We start from the raw sequence: 27,657 nt of genomic DNA, 5'->3' as shown, positions 1-27,657 counted from the left end.
AGATAGAGAGAGGGATACGGAGCATTTACACACACTCCCCACTGCGTGTGTGGAAACACACACACGCAGTCGGGAGTGTGTGTAAATGCTCCGTATCCCTCTCTCTCCCTCTATCTCTATCTTGCTCATTCTCTGCTCTCTCTCTGTCGGCACTCGCGTCACGTCAACCTGTTGCAAAATATCATAGCGCACAAGCACACTCGCATGCGTATTCCGATCCGTGCAATAATATTCACGGGGGTATATATTGTCATTGTCAACAAGTTACCAATGCATTGTCCCGTGGGATTATGCCCCCTGCAGCGAAAATTAATTAGTCTCCCTCTCTATCTCTCTCTCTCTGTCTGCCCGTGCAGACTGTGGGTGACTGTCACTCAAAGCGCATTGCAAGTATGGGCGGATCCCAGCCCAAAACAGCTTGAAATCTTGAAGTGGAAAAATGCTGCTTTAGAGTACTTGATTAGAAATACAAAACAATGATGATGTAAATAATCAAATTATTCTGTTACAGCTGCTGAGCTATACTATAGCTAATGTCCATCAATATATTCCTTTTGAATGAAATAGGATCAGGATCAATATAACCACAAACTTTACATATGGCGGGTGTATTGCTGAGGACCTAAGAGAGTGCAGTGCCGAAGTTGATCGGATGCGCGGTTATTGAGAATGCTGCAAGCAGCCATACCACGGGTCTCTATAACTCTGTAAGCAGCACTTCCCGTATTTGGTATTACGGTATACCAATGTATTTGAAAAGTTTGATATCTATCAATACCATCATAAAATTTCTGCTCTGCATCCATTTAATACATTGCCACTGTTCGCCCATTAACTGTCCATTTAGTCAGAAAATTATGGCAATGACTCTGATTCGACGTGTGTCACGTGACTACAGTGAGAGAAACAGAAAGACTCTACTTTGTGTGGTTGCTTTGCCGTTTAGTGACAACGAGTTTGAGACAACAAAATAAAGGGCTAGGATTTGGGCGGCTACGTGGCGTAGTGGGAAAGGCACTCGCCACGAAATGCTGGAGACGCTGGGCTCGTCAGTTCGAGCCCAGCGCTCCACATTTGCTTTCAGTTTAGCTGGTCGTCCACAGTAACACATTGGCCGTATTACGGGGAGGGAAACTGAAGGGTGGGGATCGGGCGTTGTGGACAGCGACTCCTACAGGTCGGTTGGTGCACCTGCGCAGTAGAATCAGGAAGTGTCTGGGGCAGCGTGAGCCTCCCACGCGTTACTCCTCGCCACTGAGAGATCGAGCTGCGCAGGTGAAAAGATGCGACTGCTGTTACCTCAAGTACCGGAGGGGACTTGTGCTATGTATGACTTAGTCCACATTGCAGCCGGCTTGTGGGAGGCAAGAAACAGCGTCTGTGACAGGGGAGGGTTGAATTGGATGATACGAAATTGGGATGGGAGAAAATATAGAAAATGGGAGAAAAAGTGGATAAAAAAATAAAAATAAAGGGCTAGGATTTAGAATCAGGAAGGCGTCAACAAGAGCAAATGAAAACATGCAACATGTGGGATTTATTCCAGAAACTTGACAAATTACTTTTGTGCTTTGCAACTTTTGCAAAACTGAACTTATGTGGAATACAACAACAACGAACATGTCCTGGCACGTATGGAGATTCCCTACAAGGGGAGCGTGCCTATGTTCCCACAGCCCTATGTTCCCACATTTCCTTTTTTCATAAATTTGTACCTGATTTTACCCCCCTTTCTCTTAATTTGGTAGCCAATTACACCCAACCTATTATCCAATTGTCCTCTGGTAGTAGAGGGTTCGTCCGGGACCATAGGGATGTGGGACCATTGGGCTATGGGAACATAGGGCCTAATTTTTTGAAGAATCTTAGAAATGTGGGAACATAGGGCTGTGGGACCATTGGGCTGTGGGAACATGGTGAGTTGGCTTTTAATCTATAGTTTAACTTTGCTAACATTTTGGATTTCATTTGAATCATTTGTGTGTGTGTGCGTGTGTGTGTGTGTGTGTGTGTGTGTGTGTGTGTGTGTGTGTGTGTGTGTGTGTGTGTGTGTGTGTGTGTGGCAACAGCAGGTGCTGCTGGTAATGGAATACTAATATTTGGAGACTCTTTGGCAGTCTTTATAAGGTAATTAAATATTAAAGTGTGCATGCTTTATTTTTCATGTTACTGAAATTATGTTGGGGTTAGAGTTACATTAATATTGCTTTGGTGGGGGCGCCAGGGTGGCACACCACGTAGCTGCACTGCAGTGCAACGCGGACGTCCCGGGTTCGACTCCCGGACCCGGCGACCTTTGCCGCATGTCTTTCCCTCATGTCTTCTCCCAACCTTCCTCTCTGTCGGGCCTGTCCGAAATAAAGCAGTAAAATGCCAAAAAACAAATCTTAAAAAATATATACAGTATATTGCTTTGGTGAAGTAATTGTTATTGCAGGCATATGTGGGTGTAGCTGTTCGTCGTTATCTGAGCATGGTTTGAGTATAAGCTGTATTGGAGGTAGAATTGTAGTCTTTTGTTATTATTACCAAGGTTTATTATGAGTAAATCAGCCTTTCATAACAGCCAGTGTCTCCCTGACGGCTACATGTGACAAAACTAATTATCTTCTCTCAAACCAGCTGCTCTGCACTTTATTTATTTCATTTTACAAATACGCCGGCGAGTGTACAGACCACAATTGTCTACATTACAATACCGTATGCCCCAGTAATATTTTGGGAAGGTTTAACGGTATGAAAAGATGGATACCCCCCCAACCATACTTCCGGGGGCCAGGAGATTGGCCCGCTCTGAACGGGCACGTCCCCCGACAACGCTGCAGGCAGCAAAACTGGGAGCCAAGCAACGTGGCACGTGTTCTGAACAGCCATGCCCGAACAGGCATTACACTAGTAGTTAAAAAAAAGGTATATTTGCTCATCTACTTTTATCTGTTGTGCCCCAGGTGCTCTCCTTCCTTTCTGGTGAAACATATTTTTAAAAACAGCCCAGCGACACATCTTAAGTATGAAAGCCTGCGAGGCACAAGTCAACTTATTAATAAGTCATATAAGTCATATCCCTAGTGGGTGCCACGTTGCATTTACAACTTACCCACTCTGTCAGGCAGCACCTCCAGGTTGACCACCCTCTCGTCGCTGTAGAGCTCCAGGCCATAGATGCAGTCGAAGCCGTCATATTTGATCAGGTAGAGGGAGGGGTTGACAGGTACCTGGTCCAGGACTGTCCCCTTCCACTGAGACGACTTGCCTGGAGACAACAGAGACTGGGATTTTAGAGACGCGTTCAACTCGACAACAAAAACCCACATTCTAGAACTGACTACAGGTGACTTCCTATCAGCCGTCTAGAACCATGAGAAGAAGGATGGGTGGCGGCTAGGTGGTGTAGTGGGCAAGGCGCTCGCCACCAATGCAGGAGACGCTGGGTTCGAGCCCAGCTCTCCGCATTGCTATCAGCTTGGCTGGTCGTTCATACTAATACATTTGGCAGTATTAGGGGGGTGGGAAGCTGATGGGTGGGGATCGGACGTTATGGACAGCGACTCCTACAGGTCGGTTGGTGCGCCTGCGCAGCAGAATCAGGAAGCGACGGGGGCGGCATGTCCCTCCCACGCAGACCCCCGCCGCTGAGAGATCGCGCTGTGCAGGTGAAAAGATGCGACGGCTGCTTCCTCGAGTACCGGAGGGGACACGTGATGTAAGGCTTGGCCTAACAGCGTTCGAGACAGGGGAGGGTAGAATTAGACGATACGAAATTGGGATGGGAGAAAAATAGAAAATGGGAGAAAAAGTAGATAAAAAAAAAGAGAAGAAGGATGGGTGAGTATCGTGACGTTGTTAAGAAGCTGTCTCCGGGCGGTCAGGTGGTGTAGCGGAGATTGCGCTCGTCACCAATGCAAGAGGCTGCGGTCTCGACTCCCGGAGTCAGCATTGCTTGGGGCTTGGGCTAATCGCTATACTAACCCGTTTGGCTGGGTTAGGGGGAGGGCAAGTCATGGGTGGGAATCTGGCATTGTGGACAGCGACGCCTACAGGTCAGGTCTGGGCGCTTGCTCAGCGGAGGCAGGACTTGATGAAGGCAGCGTGACCTCCCACGCGTTACACTTCACCAATGAGAGTCCTCGCTGCCAGGTGAAAAAAGAGTCACTGGCTGTCGCTGCGCGTGTCGGAGGAAGCGTGCAGATGACTTCAGGGTTCCCTTGTACCGACCAGTAGGAGAACATGCGCACAACAAACAGGTAGGGGAGGGGGGGAATTGGCACAACGACTAAATTGGGACGGGGAGAAAACAGACAAATCGGAGAAAGAGAGGATAAAAAAAAAAAAAAAAAAGCTGTCTCCCAGTGCTGAATAACCTTTGACCTATCCTCTCCCTCAGCCGTTACTAGAGCATAGGGGTGGGGGGAAAAAATCGATACGTAGTATCGCAATACTTTGCGTGGCGATACTGTATCGATACAGGGACGCCAAGTATCGATATTTAATTATTCATTAAAAAAAAAATGTATAAGGAAGTTGCATTGTTCATTTCAATACCTGGAATAGTACAGTAGTCCACACACACACACACACACACACACACAGTTAAGTTGGAATATGACTAATACAAACAGTTCAGTTTGTCAGGTACATGCAACACAGATTACAGTGTTTACATCTGTCTGCTTGAGAAAATACCATGTTCTGCAATAAAAATGATTGAAGTGAGATGAACAGACTGAACTTTATTTTATTAGATAAAACATGTTGACAAAGTTGTACTTTGGAGTTGAAAAAAGGTAACAAATTAAATTTGATAAAAAAAAAATATATATATTTAAAAAAAAATCGCAATACTCAGTGTATCGCAGGGTTAGAAATTAAAAAACATTTTTATAATGAAAATTAACATAAAGATTATAAAACATTGTTGACACTTTTTTTACAGTCTTCGTCCCTATGTTTGATAACGTAATGTTAATGTCTCCATATATAGGGCTCTACGCTAACCTTTTTCCCAAGGAGCACATGTGCTCCTAAATAAAATGTTAATAAATAAAATCTAAATACAAATTTAGGAGCACACAAAGAAATTTAGGAGCACAGTGACAACACACACACACACACACACACACACAATGTGTGACATGGCTTGGTTTCATGTTTTGAGGTACCTTCAATTGTCTGTAAATAATACATACCGGTACTCTATCTAAATAGATTAAATATGATTGTCCCTGAGGGCAAGTTGTGTTGTTGTCTTGATATATCTACAAATAGCAGACGTATCGAAGCTTCGGGGCCGAGCTTCGCTTTTAATTCGAAGCTTCGAAATTTTTTATTTTTTTTTTATCTTATGTTGTGGGACTTGTACAGCACTTTCGTAAACTTTGTTGTTTTTAAATGTGCTCTATAAATAAAGTGGGTTGGATTAATTAATTAAGTAGCCCCTTTCGTGACTGTGACGCATCCAACAAGGTTTCACTCGGCTGTGTGATTTAATTCAAGGTGGATCGCTGTTGTCGTTTGAACAACTTCAGATTTCATGGGAACTACCAATCCCCCAAATAAAGAATGTTTAAGATGAATGAAGTAAGATTTTGATTATTTGAAATATGGCCTGTGTAGACTAAACTATGCACAGAATTATGTCAGTCTACAAGGTCCGGATTCTACATGGTCCGGCAATGTAGACCTTGTAGACTCCACTACAGACCAATTATCAGTGAATGTTCATGCATTTTTAAGGGCAACTTCCACAAAAAAACAAAGAACTCACCAAAACATCTCAGTAGCACCTTATCTAAATGTTATATTTCATATATGGAGATTCATATTTATTTATGTATTGCATGCATTTCTACATTTTATTTCCTATTTAGTTTATTCATCCCAGTATCTTTCTTTCTTATGTGTGGAATTCTACAAGGCGCGCCCACACACACACACACACACACACACACACACACACACACACACACACACACACCTACACACCTACACACACTTACATTTAGTCATTTAGCTGACGCTTTTATCCAAAGCGACTTACAAGTTCTGTACGACAAGACAGCAAGAAGGGTACAACTCTATCAGCTGAGTAACAATGTTCATCAAGTGTTGCGTGTTACAGTGTAGGTTAGTTTATTAGGACAAGTGCATGACAGTAAGGTTAGTCATGGTTAGATTTTTTTTTTTTTTTATCATTTCAGATAATGGTTGAAGAAGTGAGTCTTTAGTCGACGGCGAAAGATTGGACGGGATTCGGCTGTCCTAACTGGGATGGGTAGTTCACACACACACACAAATCGAAGTAAAAAAAAAAATAATTTGAAAAAGATTTTTTTTTTTTTTTAAACTTCGATTTTTTTTTAATGTTCGAAGCTTGTGCCATCGAACGAAGCTTCGAAGCTTCGAAGTATTTAAGACAGCCCTAGTTACAAATGGACCAGTCTTTCCCCGCGGAACACAAGTTACTTAACGTTACACAGGTTGCGCTATGCAGATGCTTAGCTTGCTAACGTTAAGATAGCAGTGTAATGCTTATGCTTGATGAAAGCAGAGCGCTCTGTCTGTCTGCGTTCGCATCCTCTCAAGTACCTGTAACACGCAGCGGGCCCCGCCTCCCTCCCTCCTTGCAACATTCCACCCAAAAACTGAATTTCAGTCCAGTTTCTGAACTATTAACAGCGGAGCTGTTTTGTAATCTTCACTCGTCTCGTACACAGCAAGTAAATGATTTTTCCGGTTCGCACACACACATATCATTAGGGGCAAATACGAGGGAAATGCTCGCACTGTAGAGCATAATATAATTATATATATAATTAGTAAACTGTCTGAGGCTTTTTTGCCCCCCTTAACTGATTTTCGAGGGCATTTTGTCAATTTTCTAGGGCATTTTGCCCCAAGCCCCCGTTAATTTCGAACCCTGGCACTGTATCTCGATATATTTAGTATCGCGATACTATCGTATCGTGACGCAAGTATCGCGATAGTATCGTATCATGAGGTCTCTGGCGATTCCCACCCCTACTAGAGCAAAGGGATAGGTTACATCTCGACTAATCTTGCTTTAACCAGACCTAAGTAGGTCTGTGGGGCATCCTGCTGGAAGAAAGTGGGTTACGCAGGTTGTGGAAATCCTGAGACAGCCATACGATTGACTGCAAGATTGAGAAATGGCCGCTTTTCATAAATGGCACCTTTGGTTAGTCCACTCTCATTGGTTTGTAGTATGATGTTGCTGTGCAGGATTAGTAGTCCACAGGCCACCGTGTCTCTGCTCTTTTCCTACCGACCTTTGTGCTTGATGTTCCCCAAACGTACCGCGAAGCTTGACGAAACGGAGGTCTGGCTACGTCAGATTACATCTTACCTGACTGATATGCTGATGGAAATCGTTTTGTGACAGAACTTTCACTTCAGCGATTCATAGAATTCCCTGTGCGCCCATTGTCTTGCAGACATCTAGGGATAACTTTGCTTGATTGATTTGATTTGATATTTTTTATTTTCGTGTCTTACATACAGATGTATGCCCAGCCCATATGGGCTTACAAGACACATAACAATAAGTATATAATAATATACTTTACCAATTACTTAACAAATGACATATAGACCAAGATGGCCATAAGAAAATACAAGAAAATACAATAAAACGTAATATAACACAAGCTGTACTCAATGTAAATAAACAGAAAAACAAGATGAATTCAAATACAATTATATAGGATACAGTGTGTTGTCTCAAGTGCCATGCCTTCTCCAAAAATCCTGCAAAACCGAAGATGTCCTCCACAAAAAAACAACTTAACATACAACTCTCAGACTGCCAAAACAAATCTGGATTTACAATTTGAATTTTCTCAAATAAAGCCCTCCTCAAAGCGGTGTACAAAGGGCAATAAAAAACAAAATGATATTCATCCTCCACCACTCCCAGATCACACAGAACACACAACCGCTCCTCCTCAGGTTTACCCTGGAATCTACCCACTTCCACAGCTAATGGCAGGGTGCCAGACCTCAACTGGGCACACAGAGCTGGGCTTGATAATGCATTTTCCTCTGCCATGTTCCAATCATAGGCTACTTACTTTTTAATAGCAAATGCTTCAAGGACAGAACTATCAGCCCTGTGATTGTAAACAACAACAGTAGAATTATAACTTTTCAGTGCCCCTGTTAATCTCAAAAGTTTAACTGTTGGACACAAGATGTCTCCTACTTCACTGTCCATTCTCAGTACATGTGCACTGCAGGCACTGGCAGGACCAGAATTGGCTCCCGAATTATTTGTGATGTCACAAATCCTCAAAGCCCACCCCTCAAAATAGGATTTTCAATTAGCACAGAGAAACTGTGCAGATAAGTGAAAACAGCCTTCAGCAAACTCTGCATCTACGCATGCATCAGTCTGCACAGGGAAGCTCAACAATTCAACCATATGAACAAGAAGGAAAACAGTTTTGAGTATAAATGTCACTGGCTTAAAAGTCTTCTATATATAGCCGAAGACAAAACATCCTATTGGAAAGATTAACTTTTTTGAGGAAAAAAAAGAAAACGTGTTGTTTTCTTGCAGAATGCTATTTTCTAAGCATACCCAATACAATACACAGTTTTTGGACTATATTACTATATATTATGTGTAAATTATATTATGTGGTAACAATACCGACCAGGAGGTTTTTCCCTACTTTTCTTTATGCAGAAGGTTTTGCTCTTCGGTCATCTGTATAATAATAGTTCCCTGGGAGAGAATCATCATAGAGTTTCTCAGGTCGAGCAAAACCTTGAATATCAAGAACTCAATGGACTGGAATGGGACCAACACTTTAAAAACAGATTCAATTAGTGAGTTGTTGCCTCTGTGGTTTGAATAAAGACCAGTGACTGCTTTCGCAAGATATAGAAACACTCTGCGGATGATCTGTTCTTCCACCTTACTGAGGAATCATGACAATCTTCTTCTTCCTCCTCTACTTGTTTCCCAGAGACCAAATACTGTGATTCCATTATATTCAGTATGATGTGGTACTATTACCCAGGCCTGTCTCAGCTACATTTAGTCATTTAGCTGGTGCTTTTATCCAATGTGACAAAAGCTAACGCTACAGTACCTAACCTATGTCACCGGTTGGTATTCAAACACACACATTCTCCATTCCTTCATTTGTTTTAGCTTCTACTGCATCCTTTCTCTTTATTACTACTCATTTATATCAGTTTGTTTTTAGGACATGTTGAAAGTGTTGCAAACTTGCAATACATCATGTTTTCAACCAAAAAACGAACTAAAAACACTTTGGCTGGTCCCAGAAATCAGCTACACGTTTGAAAGCAAATTTTTGGTGAGCAATATGGAAATTACATTATTTTACATTACATTTAAAAGTCCCCCCTTTACATGTCAATATTGGTACTGAATAGTCAAGTCTTGAATCAGTCTGGCCCTTATATAAAGATAAACGTACTTTGAAGAAAACACATTGAACTATGACTTTGGTGCGCAAGACCGGAGGAGATAAAGCTTCACACTCCAAAAACCAAAACAAAAGTCAGGCTGCATCTCGTCTGTTTAGAGTGCAGACTCTTATCTCATTGACCTCAGAGCAACATAATCAGGGATCCATGAGACTTACTGCCTTCCTTCCAGATATGTTGGATCCTGCAGCCAACAATGTTCCTTCTGGGCTGAGCCAACGTCTTACTGGGGCCCACCGTGGTCTTCTGCTTCCTAGAGAGAGGGGGGAGAGATAGAGGGGGAGGAAGAGAAAGAGGGGGGAGAGATAGAGGGGGAGGAAGAGAGAGAGGGGGGAGAGATAGAGGGGGAGGAAGAGAGAGAGGGGGGAGAGATAGAGGGGGAGAGATAGAGGGGGAGGAAGAGAGAGAGGGGGAGAGAGATAGAGGGGGAGGAAGAGAGAGGGGGGAGAGATAGAGGGGGAGGAAGAGAGAGGGGGGAGAGATAGAGGGGGAGGAAGAGAGAGAGGGGGGAGAGATAGAAGGGGAGGAAGAGAGAGAGGGGGGAGAGATAGAGGGGGAGGAAGAGAAAGGGGGGAGAGATAGAGGGGGAGGAAGAGAGAGAGGGGGAGAGATAGAGGGGGAGGAAGAGAGAGAGGGGGGAGAGGGGGAGGAAGAGAGAGAGGGGGAGGAAGAGAGAGGGGGGAGAGATAGAGGGGGAGGAAGAGAGAGAGGGGAGAGATAGAGGGGGAGGAAGAGAGAGAGGGGGTAGAGGGGGAGTGATAGAGGGGGAGGAAGAGAGAGGGGACGGGGGAGAGAGAGATGGGGATAGAGGGGGAGGAATAGAGAGAGGGGGGAAGAGATAGAGGGGGAGGAAGAGAGAGATAGAGGGGGCGGAGAGGGTAAGTAGAAGTAAGGGAGAAGTAAGACAAGAGATTGATAGTAAAGGGAAAGATAGAAAAGACAAAAGAAAAAGAGTGAAAAAGGGGGGGGGGGGGGCAGAGAAGAAACAATTCAGTCAGACTCTTCTAGAACATTAATGACAATAAGCCACACAACCTTTTTACACTTTTACATTTTAAATAAAATGTGTACACTAGTCTTTGAATATCTGTTGAATAAAAACACCTGTGGCAGACTTTACGGCACTCATATAAAATAAAAATAAACGTGAATCTAACTTACTTGTGCGAATTCTTTTTCTTCATCATGTTTGCAGAGACACCTGAATGCCCTGAAATTAAAGATGAATGCGTGTGTTTAACATCTCCGCCAGTGTTAGCGCCCGTACCACATAATTAGTGTGTTTTTCATGAACACAGTATTATTATGACTAATTTGAGTAATTTCTCGTATGCCAGTTAAGGTATTATTAAAGGATAAGCTGTTTAGAGTCATGAGTCATGTTCCCATTTCCCATAATAAATATCCCTGGTAAAGAGGTTGGAGGATTAGCTACCTGGAGGGTAGGGGGTGTAGGGAGGAGTAGGGAGGTGTAGGGTTAGTAGGGAGGAGTATGGATGAGTAGGGAGGTATAGGGATGTGTAGGGAGGAGTAGGGATGAGTATGGATGAGTAGGGAGGAGTATGGATGAGTAGGAGGAGTATGGATGAGTAGGGAGGAGTGGGGAGGAGTAATAGGAGTATGGATGAGTAGGGAAGAGTGGGGATGAGTGGGGAAGTGTAGGGATGAGTAGGGAGGAGTGGGGAGGAGGAGTATGGATGAGTAGGGAAGAGTGGGGATGAGTGGGGAAGTGTAGGGATGAGTAGGGCTGAGTAGGGAGGAGTAGGGAGGTGTATGGATGAGTAGGGAGGAGTAGGGATGAGTAGGGCTGAGTAGGGCTGAGTAGGGAGGTGTAGGGATGAGTAGGGAGGTGTATGGATGAGTAGGGATGTGTAGGGAGGTGTAGGGAGGAGTAGGGAGGTGTAGGGATGAGTAGGGAGGTGTAGGGAGGAGTAGGAAAGTGTAGGGATGAGTAGGGACTTCAGGCGTAAATTATTAGCTTTCAAAGCTCACTATATTTAATTAGCCACTCTTAACATATACATTGTTTACGGTCTGTATAATTAGATTGATTCGGGTCTATTAGTGAGAAAATATGAATAACCTTAGTTTGGAATTGTAATGGTAGCAAGCCTTCAACAAGCTAAACCACCGGTTTAAGTTAGCTTACAGGGTTTTGAAAAAAACTATTGTATAGAGATAGCCTCGATTCAACATGTGGGCTTACGTTAACAACTGCTTGTCTCTCTTCCTCTGCATGTATGTTTAATGAGACAGTAGTGGATTCGCGGGACAGAATCTCCACTCTATAACACTGTTTTCACCTGTAACGTTAGTCACTTAAGACATATGATATGGTAGTTGATATTTATTTATTTAACTTTTATTTACCCAGGGTAGGTTCGCTGAGCACAGATGCTCTTTTTCAGCTACGCCCCGCTTCATATTCACACAGTTCCATTCACACCTGGGAGCTGCCCAGTACAACCACAGTCTGACACCGTTGGCCACTGCCCACTGAGCAACTCCACTGGAGCAGTTGATATGAGCAGTTTGAGCATGCTGTGCAATTAGAGTGAACAAAGTTATAATTTTTTGTGATCGCTTAGATTGGCTATTTGACTTATAACCGAGTCTGTCAACAAACATCAAAGATACAAAAATATGCTTCGGAACAGTTTTGGAAAGGTGGCGGTTTTCTTTTTCATAACCCTGTACTTCTCTCATGCACCCTGCTAAAAACGTTTGCCTAGATTTCCTCAACCACCATCGTCTTTTCTAAATTGTTGACACGTTCCTCCCATCCTAAATGTTGACACGTTCCTCCCATCCTAAATGACAGCGAGTCTAATCTAAACGCGTTACTGGCTGGCGTTGAGAGAGCTGCCCTGCTCTCTTAATATCGGCATCAGCATCAGCATCAGCCATTGAGAACCCCATATAAGTCCACCACTAGTGTGGGTTAGAGTTTAGTAACTTATTCCACTGTGAATGTCTCCAGACCTCTCTTGGCAGTGCCGGAGGTGTGGCCAGCAGTAGCAGCAACCCCTCCCCTTATACCCAATGAAATCCAACCCACACATCAGACCAAAACAAAAACAATGTACCATGCTGTCATCGTTTGCTTAGAGGTCGCCGTTTGACTACATTACAGATTCTACCTTTAACACATTCAGTGCCACGCCCCTTTGACCATATATGGGCTAGAGTGCCAATAAGGAAGTCAATGGGAGGTCGGGGAAATTTGCGAAGGCTTAAACTATATCTTAAATTATGGCTATATGGGTCTAAAACACCCCTCGCTTATCAATGACTTGCTTGCAGTCAACATGTACGAAACTGATTGTTTTTTCATTGGTACATTTCCGTTTTATACCGTTTTGAATACGAGTATAGTTTGAGAGTTCTAGTAATTCCAGAGAAATTCCGCGATAATAGCTCTTTAGTGGAATACACAAAACACGCTGTCATTTTTCGGCTGATTTATGAATAGTTTTCAAATAAGCGCTAGATTATCGATAGTATATGTGTACTTATGCACGCTAGAGAAGCGGGCTGAAAAATCTATTATCCATGACCTGGTCAGCGCTAGCGTCTCGCTCTCACTCACTCACTCACTCACTCACTGTTCTGCAAAAAGATTAATCCAATTCCTGATCGCCATTCCAAATATTGATCGCGTTTATTGATCCAACGTTATAGTCCAAAACACATAATCGAAAGCTGCTCCCAGCCTCCCCAGTGAATGTGGTAACAGATACTGCTTGCCAGAGAAGGGAAATGTTTTGATTTCGGATGCGTCACATATATAGCTCTAGATTTTAATATTGTGGAGATTCTTCAATACCAACACCATCTTTCAGGCTGGCATTAGATGTGGAATACATAAAAACACAAGCCGAGAGGTAGAGGGATCGTTTGTAGTTGAAGGAAAGAGTTATTCGAGGCCAACATTCATGACAAGACACATTGTGTATCTAATTGAGTATTGAATTGAGTATTAAATCATGGCAAGTTTGCATGAGCCAAATAAAATATGCAGAGATAATGAATGGACATGGACAACATCCACATACTGTGGCCTCCCCGTAGCAATCTAACTTCAGACACAGGCCACACTTTGACCTTATATTCTCTATTGGACCTACCAGCAATGACAGGCTGTACTTTAAGAGGGGCTGTCCGAGCGCTTGGAGGAGAGGGAACGTTGCCACACGTCCTATATACTGTAATAAGCAAAATGCTGTTTCCTGTATGAGTCACCACAGAGCGGCATTTGTTCTGTATTACTTGAGTGAGAATAACAGTATGAGGCTGCGCGCAGACGAGGCTCCTTGATAACGTAGGGGAAATCAATGAGCGCAGCCCATCTCTCAGTAGAATCCTTTGATCTCTCCCCGTTTCTGGAGCACTGTTGTTGCCTTATGCAAGAATAATAACTGGTTTAATCAGAAATTGTTACTAGAGAGCAAAGGTTAAAAAAAAAATATATATATATATATATATATATATATATATATAAATAAAATTGAGGCATCTCTCTCTCCCTCTGTGTCTGGCATCGCTGTGTGTGTGCATGCAGGGATGCAGTGGTGGTACCACCCGGTACCACGCCGTCCTAGAAGTTCGCTGAGCAGAAGTGCGCGCAATCGCGCACGGATGTGCACGCGCGCGCACACAAAAATGCGTTCACAATTTTCACCGGACTCGTCGCGCCGTGCGCCAAGTACCCGGCACTTATCTATCACCTAGACTTTGCATAATAATAGGATACAGATAGCATAATAAAGAACGAGAAGAGCCAAACCAAAATACAAGCCCTGTGGGGGTTGATCTGTGGAGCTCTCACTATGTGACAAATGGTCCCGACTGGAAGGATGAGACATAAGTTGTGCTTCAGAAGGAAACTGTCCTTCTGTAAACTAAGTTACATTGTTAATTTAGTTTGTATTTACTTTTCTAGTTTAAGTTAATTTCCTATACAAACATGTTTCCTACTATTTATGCATAATAATCATCTGTTCTGTGCGCAAGCGAGGGAACATGTATGCGCATGCGCGTGCGTGCACGTGGCGTCCAGGCAGTTCTGATATTACGACTGCACCACTGTGTGCATGTGCTGTGTCTGTTGCACAATTGCGTACTGCGCATTTAAAAATTGTCTGTTAAACTCAGAAGAAATATCCATGGCTTGTTGACAGTATGAGAGATCATTTAGTTTAATTGCAAAGTGTGCCGTGTGTTTGATTGTTTTATGTCTCAGGGAGGAGTGTGTGACATGAAAAAACACAACACCCTTCTGGAGAATCACCTGGATCTGACATGTCATGAGACTTGTTTGTTTGGAAGGTGTGTATTGTCAGGTGTGCTCTTTGGCTGTGCTGTTATTTGACATTATTACTCAGACGTCCACTGGCTGAGCAGAGGGATTTTTTTTTTTTTTTTATATATAGATTCAAATGCTTTAACTGATTTTTGCTTCTGAAATACGAGACAATACTTATATTAAATATTTTGTGTTGTACAATGCATTACTTCTTAAATGTCAAATAAACATCTCGATCACTGATCATTTGTATCGTTTGCTAAATCTCGTAAGTAGCCACAATTAGATTTATTTTTGCAATGGGGAAATACACAGAGGTCTAATAAGGAAACTGGAGCTGCTACCATCAGGTGGTCCCATCATTTATTTGTATTGTTTCATAATCTCAATGTGCATATGCTTGTCTCCCCAGATAGTAAGAATGTACACATTATTATTCATATTAAAATATAGACCAAAGTAGTTCTTGTGCCCAAAAACATTGCCCACCCCTGCTGTAGGCTTCCAGAATAGGGGCACACAGCAAACAGAGACATAGACATGTAGCAGTGGAGGTTGGTCCATTGAGGCAAGGGAGGCAGCTCCTCCTCAGTTTCTTTTATATATTTATTTTTTAAGATATTTTTTAGGGCATTTTATTGACAGGACAGTTTGGAAATTGGGAGAGAGAGAGAGATGGGGAGGACATGCAACACATGTCCTGGGCCGGATTCGAACCCAGGACATTGCGATGATGCTACAAGCGCATATACGTGGTGCGCCACCGGGGCGCCCCTCCTCCTAACTTTTTGAGAAATAAGAGAGATCAAAATATGAAAATAATTAATTTGATTGAAATAAACTTTGAATGCTATATAAAACGCAGTCCATTTACACACTGGAGAAGATAAATAAAAGAGCTGGAAGACCACGTCCTCAAAACAAGTTCACAAAGACATGATGAGAATTCACTTTCACGGTTAGCAAGGCTGTTCAACCTCTCCTCTCTTCATCAAAACAAATCCCATGCTGGGGGTGGGAACAAATGGGAAAACAGGAAGCAACTGGGTTTGTGGTCTTATCATGTGAAATAGGCTACCAATGGACCTGTCTCAAAACCCTGCCCCTTTTCTTGATCCTCCAATCACAACTGTCGCTTACCTCGGACAAACTTGGTTTGTCCGAGGTAAGCGACAGTTGTGATTGGAGGATCAAGAAAAGGGGCAGGGTTTTGAGACAGGTCAATTGTTTCGGCAATGGTCTCATTTGTTTACTGTAATTACATCAAGGTATCACAACCATTGTGATAATGATATATTTTGTTGTTCCTTGTAGTAGCCTTAAATGGGGGTGGCCTTCCCCTTTAATCTCCCTCAGGACAATAAATGGCATCATATGGTATGGTAACTCACCCCCATCCACTCTGGGCCGCGGGGCAGCTGGGGTTTTGAACGGGGTCTTCATTCATCCACCTGGGAGCGGGCAGCCAGGCTGCCGACCCGAGCAGAGCACTGGATCTCTGAGTCTGGGTCAGGGAGGGATGAGAGGAAATGGAATAGTAGATTATATTAGAAATTTCTTTTAAGGAGGCGGTTAGGTGGCCGAGCGGAGATTGCGTTCGTCACCAACCCCGGAGCTGTGAGCTGGATTCGCCTGTTCGAATCCAGCTCACAGCTCCGGGGTTGTCACCAGCTTGGCTGGCCGTCTGCACTGATACAATTGGCTGTATCAGAGGGTGGGAGAAGCTGGCGGGGTGGGTCCGGGTCGTTGTAAACAGCGACTCCTACAGTTCGGTCGGGGCGCCTGCTAAGCGCGGATTGGACGTGAGGGGGATAGTGTGATCCTCCCACACGCTACGCCCTCTCAATGAGAATCCGCGCTGCCAGGTGAAAAGAAGCGGTGATTGGCTGGACGTGTGTCGGAGGAAGCACGTGGTAGCCTCCACTCTCCCAGATGATCTGACTGTGGGGGGTAAGTGCGCAGCGACCAGGAAGGGACTGGGAATTGGCATACGACTAACATTGGGATGGGAGAAAAATCGGAGGAAAATGGAGGGGGAAAAAGACCAATAAAAAAAAAAAAAAAAAATTCTTTTAAGTGTGTATCATCATTAACACCTTCAGTTTCCAGAGATACATATAGATAAGACGCAAGTCACTGTGAGTGTGGTGCTGAATATTATATGAACCCCCTTGTGATCCATAGAGGAGATAATTATCCTGCACAAATTTCCTCTGCAACATATATATATATATATATATATTTTTTTTTACAGATGTTTCGGCCAAAACCTGTTTTGCTAACACAAGCCAATACACAGCGTAACATACATTAATGAGCATGAAACATCATCAATATTTTATATAGTGGGCTTACATTTATTCGGCCAGCGGGGATGAGAGGGACGCCAGCAGTTAGTCAGCAGGGTGAAAGCTATCACCTGGAGACTGGATCGGTGTCACAGCCACTGGATGAGATCAGGAGCACTGTGGTGCTCTCTCTGCTCAGGCTGGGGAGAGAAGCAGTACTGTGAGTTGAAACCAACGAAAGGTCCACAGAGCTCTCCCTGACTGTTCAATCAACTAGCAATTAGCAGAGCTATAATAGTAATACCAACAGCTCCTGCCTCAGATACCTCTGGTACAAGAGCCTTTTTGGGGTGACTGATAAATCAGTTTAGCTTCTTAAAAAGAGAAAGAGGAAAGTCTTTATTTGCCAAATACATTTTCTAGAGATCCTTTTCAGTGATGATCTAGCTGGTGTGACAGGAGGATTGCACCATCCACTAATATGTTTTTCTCTGTGAAAGTCTGATTAACACATTCCAGGCCAACCCCGAGATATCTTGGGTTAACTCGCCATGCGCTGGGCGCCAAGACCAGAGATATCTCAGGTTTTAATCGATATATATTAGGTATATCCATTCATTTTTCATCCATCCAGCCTGACGTTATCATTGGAAATGGGTCTGAGCTCGCAAAGGGCAAATACCGCCGCCTAACGTCTCCCGGATGGTATTGCACATCATTGGAATCCCTCTGGCTGGGGCTGTGCATCGATCTAAGAAGTCCGGTCCAGGTTTTACTTCTCGGGCATGCAGTATATATGCAGTACATACTTTTTTCACTGCAGGAACCAGGGTCCAGGGTCTAAACAGAAGTTCCAGGAGATTATTTGTGGTGCTTTCAACATTCTGAATGGTAGAGTATTCGCAGCATTTACTTTCAACCAACTTTTTTTTTTATATATCTGCAGCACAAACAAATTTTTTTTTTGTTAATTGAGCTATGTATTAAAAACATTTCCCCCAGCGAATCTTTTAGTTAGGCTACACATCAATATTGTGCTGTCAGAACAGTCCTAAATTGGTAGCTTAAGTATTTAATGAGACATTTAACATCCATTTTGCCAATGTCATCCGCTTTGAACCAGGAAATGCAAACGTGAAAAGCGTATTATAAGCTGATACATCTAGTGATCTATGCACAAAAGCAACCGTTTTTCCCCAGCAAATCTCTTAGTTACAATTAGGCTAGATTGTATGAACTAAGCAGGTGAAATGTTTGCAGGTCAAGTATTTAAAGATCGCTATGTCAGTGGACTAATTTGCCTGCTCTTTGTGGGTCTTACACCACGGTGCAAAGACGGGCTGAAGGAACGTAAAAGTTCTGTGAAATGTAGTTCCTGATCATTAAAGTTGCAGGTAGTTCCAGTGGAATGTGGCTGTATAGTGGGGCTCCCATTTGCTGTTCTGACCCCAGCTTCCCATTCATTAAAAAACGAACCTTCGTACTGGCTTTCACCCGCATTTGCAACTAAAAGAGCGAACCGGAAAAAATTATATAGGAGCACACATGATGACCTAAACTAACGTTAGCTGCTAATGTCATTGTCAACCAAGCTGGTCCCAAGACAGTTACAACTAATCCAGGAGACGAAAAGAATGCTATAAGCCATTCTCCCTCTCTCTCGTGTGTGTGTACATTTGCTATAGGCTACTCTTTTTGACATGAATTAAGCTCACAATCCGGATTCCTGATCCTATTTGATTGAAAAGGAAGATATTGATTTACATATGTATATATATTTTTTGATCCACTTTTTTCTCCTCTTTTTCTATTTTTCTCCCATCCCAATTTCGCTGCGCCAATTCTCCCCTCCCCTGTCTTGAACGTTGCTCGCATATGCCCCCCACTGGCCGGTTGTAGGGAGGATAGAAGCCTTGCATCACGTACGCCCTCCGCGTGAATATTAAAGGCAACCAACTTGTGTTCAGCTTTTCGTTCAGCGTTTCCGGGGGGGCGCGGCCAATCAGAGAAAAGCCGAACACAAGTTGGTTGCCTTTAATATTCACGCGTCCCGCCCGGTACACGAGGAGGCAGCCTGTCACATCTTTTCACCTGCCAGCGCGGACTCTCATTGGCGAGGTGTAACGTGTGGGAGGCTCACACTACTCCCGCCATTTCCTGTCTCTGCTGTGCAGGCGTCCCCCAACTGACCTGTAGGAGTCACTGTCCACAACGTCCAGATTACCACCCATCGACTTCCACCCGCTAACTCTGCCAATTGAGTTAGTATGACGGCCGGCCCAAGCCGGAGGCAACACCGACAGCTGGATTCGAACCCGGTGTCTCTTGCGTTGGTGACGAGTGCAATGTCCGCTGCGCCACCCAGCCGCTTATTTACATATGTATATATATAATCTTTTAAAATATTATCTTATCTCCTGTGCTGGCACGAGCACTAACATATTGTGGAGTGGAGAAATAACACGCATAATAACAAATGTAGATTAGCTACATTATATAGCTCAGCTGCTATATCAATGAATGAATGAATGAATGAATGAAAACGTTTATTTTTGGACATGTTATTCTCCATATTTCTCCAAACAACTCACTATATCTTGTTCCGTCGAACCAAACAATCATAGCAACAAATAAAAAAATAAAAAAAAACATTAAAAAAATAAAAAAAAATAAGGAATTATAAACAAAAGGTCAAGAGCAATGTGTTTGGTTAGCAGACATGTCCAAAAAAGGAGTAGAGGGAAGCTAAGCTTATTGATCCCTACCCCCTTACATTTATATTTGTTCTTCCATTAATTTTACTAGATATAACATAATTTAGTGTATTACAATATAGAATATACTTTTACTTATATTAAAAGATTACAAGAAAAAAAAACTTGATTCACTTGACAGCAGTGAATATAGTACAGCACTACATACACAATATAACATAACTTTGTTTATCCTCAATACTCATTTCTTTCTTGTATTTTTCCAATGTGTATTTTTTTAGCTGCTTTTTAAATTGTGCCACATGTGTTTACTCTGTTTGATGTATTCGGGTAAATTATTCCACAACTTCACTCCACACACCGATATGCACATGCTTTTTTTTTTTTTTTCAATCATATTATTATTCAAGTTTCAACAGCATCAAAATATTATTAATTAAAACATTTCCAAATTTTCCATGTCATCTAAGATTTTTGCCGTGGTATCGTTTTAGAACTGGTATCATGATACTCAGTATCGAAGTAAAAATATTGGTATCGTGACAACACGATACTCAGTCAAGATTTTAGCACCCAAGTTCAATACTGTTTGACGAACATTGTTACTTAGCTGCCAGAGTTGTACCCTTCCTGTTGACCTGTTGTACACGACTTGTAAGTCGCTTTGGATAAAAGCGTCAGCTAAATGACTACATATGTAAATGTGAAAATGATTATCTAACTCTCTCAATATTAATGCCCGACACATATTTTGAATCCATTGGTCCTCTTAACCAGAGTTTAATCAAAACTTTGCAGGCAAATCAAGCATGTCAACTACTGTAGCCACTGAACCAAAAGAAAAACATGCCAACCCATTTAAAACAAGTTGAGGAGAAAAACACGTTAATCTATGAAACTAATAAAAACTACAACAGCTAACTTACCAGCAGTGATTCATATTTACATTTGAAGGATAATGTAACTTAGGCAGGCCTACATTATCAGTTACATTCATCCAACCTGCATGTGCTAGCAGCACGATGTGATGTGACTTGGGGGATGCGTTCACAACGTTTCCGCAACATAACCAAGAGCAGCCTATTATAAATACTCTCGTCCATAAACTACCATTTGGTAAATGGTAAATGGTGCATTTATATAGCACTTTTAGCCAAAGCGCTTTACAATTTTGTTCCTCACATTCACACACTGATGGCAGAGGCAACCATGCAAGCTTGAAACTTGAAACTTGAAGGTGCCAACCTGCTCATCGGGAGAAATTAGGGGTAAAGTGTCTTGCTCAAGGACACGTGGACACACTGCCTGGGAGGAGCGGGAAATTCTGGGAATCGAACCCGGGAACCTTCCGACTACCTGACGACCACTCCACCTCCTGAGCCACTGTCGCCCCCCATTTGAACGTTAATAGGACCCTGAACATAATTTTGCCATTTCAGATAGTATTTCTGGGGAGCTCTGATAGAGCACCCAGTAGTTCATTCTCAGGTAAAGGAAAACAGGAGAATGTTGAAAAACATTTCCAGGACATTTGACTTTTTCTCAAATTTTCCACGTGTTTTCCATGACTGGAACATTGGTCAACAGTTTTCTGGGACACGGGGGAACCTCTGCATGCGTCCTCTGCATTAAACCCATACAATTCTTAACTATTTAGGAGCAGAACCCAAACTAAACTATCCCTTTAAACTTTAAAATACCTATAGTGTGTTTTCTGATCAATCGTTTGAACTCCATGATGCAATGCGAACCATTTTGCGTTTATGCATCTGACCAATTTTATGGTTATTATCTTGTTAATTGATTGTGGTATTATCACTGTTTTTATTCTCTTATTTTCTATGTATTATGTTCTATTCTGTCTGCTTCAATTTGCTGTAAAGTACTTAAAAAGAAGCAATACAAATAAAGTGTATCATTATTATTTACTATTAAGACTAGTTTCTGGACGAGATATATCTAGTATCCTTTTTCTTGGATTAGGGCTTCGTTAATTAGCCCATTAAGACTAATGTGCATCTAGTTAAGAGTGTATATTCAGTTTCCCCTTCCTAGGGGAAATAGCAATGGCACCATCAACACGTAGGTCGCCCCAAAAGCCAGGGAATACTCTGATCACTAGTCTGCCAAAACAAAACTAAAACCTTCAGGGATTTTCCACTCCCATGGGAAGTATTTAGGCTTACAAGGTCACAAGGGCAGAGCGAATCAGCCTTGTGAGCAGACAGATAATAGACATCTAATGTTGCAGTAATACAATAGGCTGAGACTGAAAGGTGGTGCCATGACACTAACAGGCAGAATGATTTGGCAGTGATGGTTCTCTAAAATGGGTAGGCTATTACCCAGTGTGTGTAATTCATTTAAATTAACATGTGATGGTGCATAGATAAATACTTAGATCAGGGCCTACTTGTGTGTGGCAACCCACCCTAGTATGAGACAGACCCTTTTTATCGTACTGTATCAAATGCATTTGCCAAACTTAACATGCCTGTTCTAAAAATAAAGAAAACGGTTCTCCTCTAGCGGGTACATGGCCTTGGGCCTCTCCAATGCTAGACTGCATCTTGCCCACCCTTGCGACCACCACCAAGAATTACCAAAGAATACGTGTAAAACAATGTAAGAGACAGGTTAATCTTAACACGCGTTTCAACTTGAATCTATATACTTGCATGGTATTGGCCTATTTTATGTTGACAAGGTGTGTAGGCTGCCCGATCTCCATACACATCACCCACTGGGCAAGCTGTTGATGACATAGACCTAATGTGAAACCCAGATGCGAATCGGGTGTTTTATTTTATTTTTTTAATCCCCATGAATATTTTGGTCCTCATTATGACTCACTGTTTTATCACCACTGAATGCATCCCATTTGCAAATCCCCATCAGTGTTTCCCATAGATAAGGCTAAATCATGGCAGTGGCACGCTGGACAGGCTCACTACAAAGAACAGAGATTCATAGATTAATAGTGGTTCTTGTGTTGTATGTTACAGTCTCTTGACATTGCTGTCTATGTGTATATTACAAATCACACACTGCCTGGCACCAGGTCAAGGCAAGATGGTATCCATTTAGTTAAAATGCATTATAACGTTGATGACTTAATGATGATCACACAAATATATTTTCCCTTCTCTATTGTAGGTTAAGGTTGTGCGTGATGTCTGATTGATTGAAAACTTTATTAACAGATTGCAGAATGGGTACAGTACAGTACAGCTCAATACACACAATTGTTAAGGGGATGCAGACCAGAGAAAGACTTTCGACTTTCGTCTCCAGTGAGAGCTATGATTATGGTAAACGTTAGGTTTCTGAACGACTTTTAAGGTGAACAATCAATGACATGTGGATTCCTTCTTCTAGCCACGACACTGGCACCACCACAAATAACAGGTTGACCTGAGATCTGAAAACAATGCTGCCCCCATCATCTACATTACATCAAAAAGTTATCCATGGTGTACCATCGCCTCTGAGAAGGAGATAGATGGTCCTGAGGTAGAGAACTCCACAAATCATATTGGGATTTCATATCACTGCTCCTGAATGAATGAATGAATGAAAACTTTATTTAACAGATTGCAGAATGGGTACAATACAGTACGGCTCAATACATACAATTGTTAAGGGGATGCAGACCTGAGAAAGACGTTTGTCTTGTTTCCATCAGGGTCCTGACTATGCAAAACAGAATATGCATGGCATGACTCATGGCTTGAATCCAAATAATGGGATCCAGTCATTATGGTACTAGTATAAACAAATGTGACATGACATTAGGAAATATATTTTGCCCAATCTAGCTAATCCAATTCAAAAGGACATTTTAGACAACCCTCTGTCTGATCAATGATGGACATTGTGGTAATTAATTAGCCCACTCATTGTCATCCAATTTGTTTAATTGCATTCATTTAACCATTTCAGTATGGCATAAGACAATCACTAGGTATCTACAGTCAACAGTAACACAACACTAAACCTATGAAATGCCATATTGTTTACAATGTATAGGTGAGGGGGAGGATCTGTTTGTTTACCGCGGCATACGCGCACATGTGCATCCCACACAATACATTACCAATATGAGTCCTAATATTCAAATGGGCTAAGGTATGTAGCCCCAATGTCAGCCATATTGCGCCAGTATTTACAAAACCCGCATCGGTGCGAAAAGGCGCAAGCGAACAAAGGAGAGGAAAGGTATGGGGTCCGCTTCAAATGAACAAAATGCAAGCGGCAAACTGCCTGTGTGCGCCAATTGTAAATGCAGGTGAATAGCTTAGCATATCAAAGGTCTATGGTGGTAAAGGGTATCTTACCAATAGAAATATCAGTATCTCCGCATACCCGATCAACCGTAGCTCTAAATTGATCCCCTTTGCCTCCGTTTGCATACAACCCAAATTCTTCTACCGCCGAGTCCCGCCTATCTCCGTTGACCAAATAGTGATCCATTGGATATGGGAGGTGAGGTATGCCGTTAGGTGTTCCTGCCAAATAGTGGGATTTGAACTAACTTGTTTATTTCCCAGCAGGAGCTACGAACAGTTAAAGGGGCAACGGTGAACAGTAGACGGTTGGTGTTATAAATCGATACGTTCAGCGTCCATGACATTTTATGCTTTTAATATTTCAAAAGCAACGGAAACATAAACTGCATTGTAATACAAATCGCGGCACAGCAGGTGGCGCACTCTTTTCAGAATACGATTTAAAACCAACAAGGAAGGCACAGTGGCAGTGTTTGTAAAGACTGACCCAGAGTCAGGTATGATCGTCAAAAACGAGTAGGGTATATCTGCAGAGCCACAGAGCCCAACGTCTGGGCGGGGCTTCGTGGCGTGGACGGGTTTGAGGCGGGGCTTCGTGGAGTGGACAAGTATTGTGGCCTGGAAAAGTATTTGTTGGAGTGCGGATGAGGATGAGGGGGGGGGGGCTCTCGCATATAGTAATAATAGAGTATATACATTTGAGGGGGAATAAACTGTACATATACAGCACTGTTTGTGATACAAAAATAGTAGAGTACATTAACCTGGCCATAGGCGTAACTAAGGGGGGGGGGGTCCACGGGAAATGTACCCTGCATGATTTCAGAATGCAGAATTTGTCCCCCCCACGTTTCACTGTCCAAAGATAATACATGGATAATAAACGGACAGCGACGCGGCGACCAGGAGCACACACGGAAAATTGCTGATTGTCTCTGAGCTGAGTCTGACTACCTGTCCTGACTGAGCTATTATTATGCAAAGATGAGTAGATGGGGGTCGCATTCTTGCCCTGCACGGGCCAAGTACCCACTCGCTACAGTACTCGTCTTTGCATAATATAGCCGAGGTGTGTGTTCAAATACGTCATCACATACACGGTATAAACAGAGATAAGCAAACTAAGTTTTGCTACGCTGGCGCCTCCTAGAGCTAAACCAGCATAATATATAACTGAGCCATATCAACCCAATCCAAAAGAAATACCAGGTCAAAAACTGGCAAACAAAACGCTACGTTTCCAAGAGAAATGGTTTAAAGCATTTTCTTGGATTCACTACAGTCATACACACAGTGGAGTCCTGTGCTTTTATTGTGCAAAAGCATATCAACTACCCTGGCGAAACAGCATTTGTTTCTGCTGGATTCAGAAACTGGAAAAAGGCTGTGGAGAGATTTGAGAGTAGTGTTTCTCAGGAACTTAGCATGTATTTTTTTTATCAAAATGGGGGACCCTGATGGAAACAAGACAAACGTCTTTCTTTTTTTTTTAATTTTTTTTATTATTGCAAAACAAAACTTATTAAAAGTCAGTACTCAACACACAATGTATATGAAACTTTCAGTAAAGGTGGTTAAAATATATGCAAGTACAGAAACAGGATAAAACAAAAATAGTCAATAATAACATTTTAACCGTATACCGTGTATATCCAGCGAAGTTACAATTATATAAATGTTAGTATATAATATACCCCTAATACCTATTTTCTAAAACCCTACACACATATGCTCCAGCTCAAACCCCCCCCTCCCGGACCCCCTCTTGGATAGTACCTCCATTATCCCTCACTCCTAACCAGACATCACCATTATAGGCTAGCTTTTATTCTCTCCACCACTTCTAACCACATTAACATTTTGGATTCATTGAGCCCCAGAATTCTTGCTGTTGATATTTCTTGATATATCACATCGAGATATGTAAGAAACCACACTTTCCGGCACATTTTTTCCGGTTGAAACCAACGTGATGCAATCAGTTTTTTAGCTACTGTGATACCCGATAAAACCAATCTTTTTAGTTGTGGGTTCACTGCAAACTCAAAAACATCATTCAATAGCAATACCGCGGGGTGTACAGGTATATTCCAAAATACGAGTATTGATAATTGTTGGGACACATCTTTCCAGAATGCCTTAACTGGTGGGCAGTCCCAATACATGTGCATAAATGTTCCTTCGTCCCCATTTGTACATTGGGAGCATTTGGAGTCTTGTATAAGCCCCATTTTGCACAGCCTTATAGGAGTCAAGTATGTCCTGTGAATATAGTTCAGATTGATTTGTTGATGATCCGGGTTCCTTGATGTAAGTCGGACATTTGCCCAGGCTCCTTGCCAATCAAAGTCATTTTCCAGGTCTGGTATATCCCTCCTCCAGACATTGTCTAGTTGAAGGGTTTCGTACGAGGACGTTAGTAATTGATAATAAAAACCTGATACAAAACCTCCCAATGTATCTCTTTCATAGAAAAATTTGTGGTATCTGTGGTGTTCAATTGGTATGTGTAATGGAACACCGTGAGATCTCATACAAAGTCGTAACTGTATGTAAAAAAGCCATGTGGACTCGGTGAGGTTAAACTTTATGCATATTTCGACATAACTACAGAGGCCCTTGTTATTAAAAATATCCCCTAATGAGTGTATGCCTCTTTCTTCCCATACAGGGAATCTTATAGGTCGTTTTCCCATTAAGAGAGCATTGTTATTGAATATGGGAGTGTGATTATGCCATACTTGATGGTTAGGAAATTTCCTTTGTGTTTCCCGCCATGTCCTGATTGCATGGGTTATTATTGGGCCAAATTCTCGCTCACAATGCTTGATTGAAAGTTTAGTGTATGCTATGTCTTTCAATCTCTGTGGGGCTACTATGTTTTCTTCTAATTTTCTCCAAGATACCAAAGCCTCGGGGTCAAACCATATCTTCTTCAATGGTCTTAATGTGAAGGCATTAAAATATTGTAAAAAATCTGGGACTGCCATGCCACCGTCTGCTTTACTTCTCTGTGCGGTGGATCTTTTTATGCGAGGTGGTTTGTTATTCCAAATAAATTTGTATGTGGAGGTTTGTAATCTTTTCCAGTAGCCCTCTGGAGGAGGTAACGGAAGCATTGAGCTGAAGAAATTGATTCTTGGTAATACATCCATCTTAACTATTGATACCCTTGCCTGTACTGAGTTTTTAAGTTTTGCCCACCTGTCCAGGTCGTCCTTGATTTTGTTCTGTATTTTTGTGTAATTGTGCTTCACCGTTTGTCTTATGGTGGGAAATATTTCCACACCCAAGCATCTGAAATGTTTGACCATGGGTATCGCACCTGGGAGGGTTGTCTCTTTTTTTGCACTGGTGTTAAGAGGAAGAAAAGCCGACTTAGGCCAATTTATTTTAAATCCCGATAAATCACCAAAGTTCTCTATCAACTTGAGTATAAGCGGCAATGTGTTGTTGGGGTTTTGCATGAACAATATTACGTCGTCCGCATATAAACTAATTTTATGATGTGTGCCCTTGATTACTATTGGTTCTATGTGTTGGGATTGTCTTATAAATTGTGCTAAAGGTTCTAATGATAGATC

The 27,657-nt window shown here is 42.4% G+C and overlaps 1 protein-coding gene across 3 annotated transcripts in view; it reads right to left on the bottom strand.

The window, feature by feature from the left end:
* LOC311235985 (spindlin-1-like) overlaps window positions 1-24,219 on the bottom strand; it is a 43,454-nt gene extending 19,235 nt beyond the window's left edge. Inside the window, exons 1-7 of one of the 3 annotated variants that reach the window (XM_084323540.1) lie at window positions 24,122-24,205; window positions 22,638-22,734; window positions 17,138-17,270; window positions 16,174-16,286; window positions 10,639-10,687; window positions 9,636-9,730; window positions 3,098-3,253 (exon numbers count right to left, since the gene is read on the bottom strand). In XM_084323540.1, the coding sequence (XP_084179666.1) occupies window positions 3,098-3,253; window positions 9,636-9,730; window positions 10,639-10,687; window positions 16,174-16,225 (352 nt within the window). In that variant the 5' untranslated portion in view covers window positions 16,226-16,286; window positions 17,138-17,270; window positions 22,638-22,734; window positions 24,122-24,205. Of the gene's footprint in view, window positions 1-3,097; window positions 3,254-9,635; window positions 9,731-10,638; window positions 10,688-16,173; window positions 16,287-17,137; window positions 17,271-22,637; window positions 22,735-24,121 lie in introns of all 3 variants that reach the window. The other 2 variants (XM_084323539.1, XM_084323541.1) reach the window with 2 other exon arrangements.
* Between the last annotated feature and the right edge of the window lie 3,438 nt (window positions 24,220-27,657).

The sequence above is a fragment of the Notolepis coatsorum genome, assembly GCF_963971535.1.
Source record: "Notolepis coatsorum genome assembly, chromosome: 1".
In the NCBI taxonomy this organism is placed as follows: Eukaryota; Metazoa; Chordata; class Actinopteri; order Aulopiformes; family Paralepididae; genus Notolepis; species Notolepis coatsorum.
This window is presented reverse-complemented; position numbering and strand designations above follow the sequence as displayed.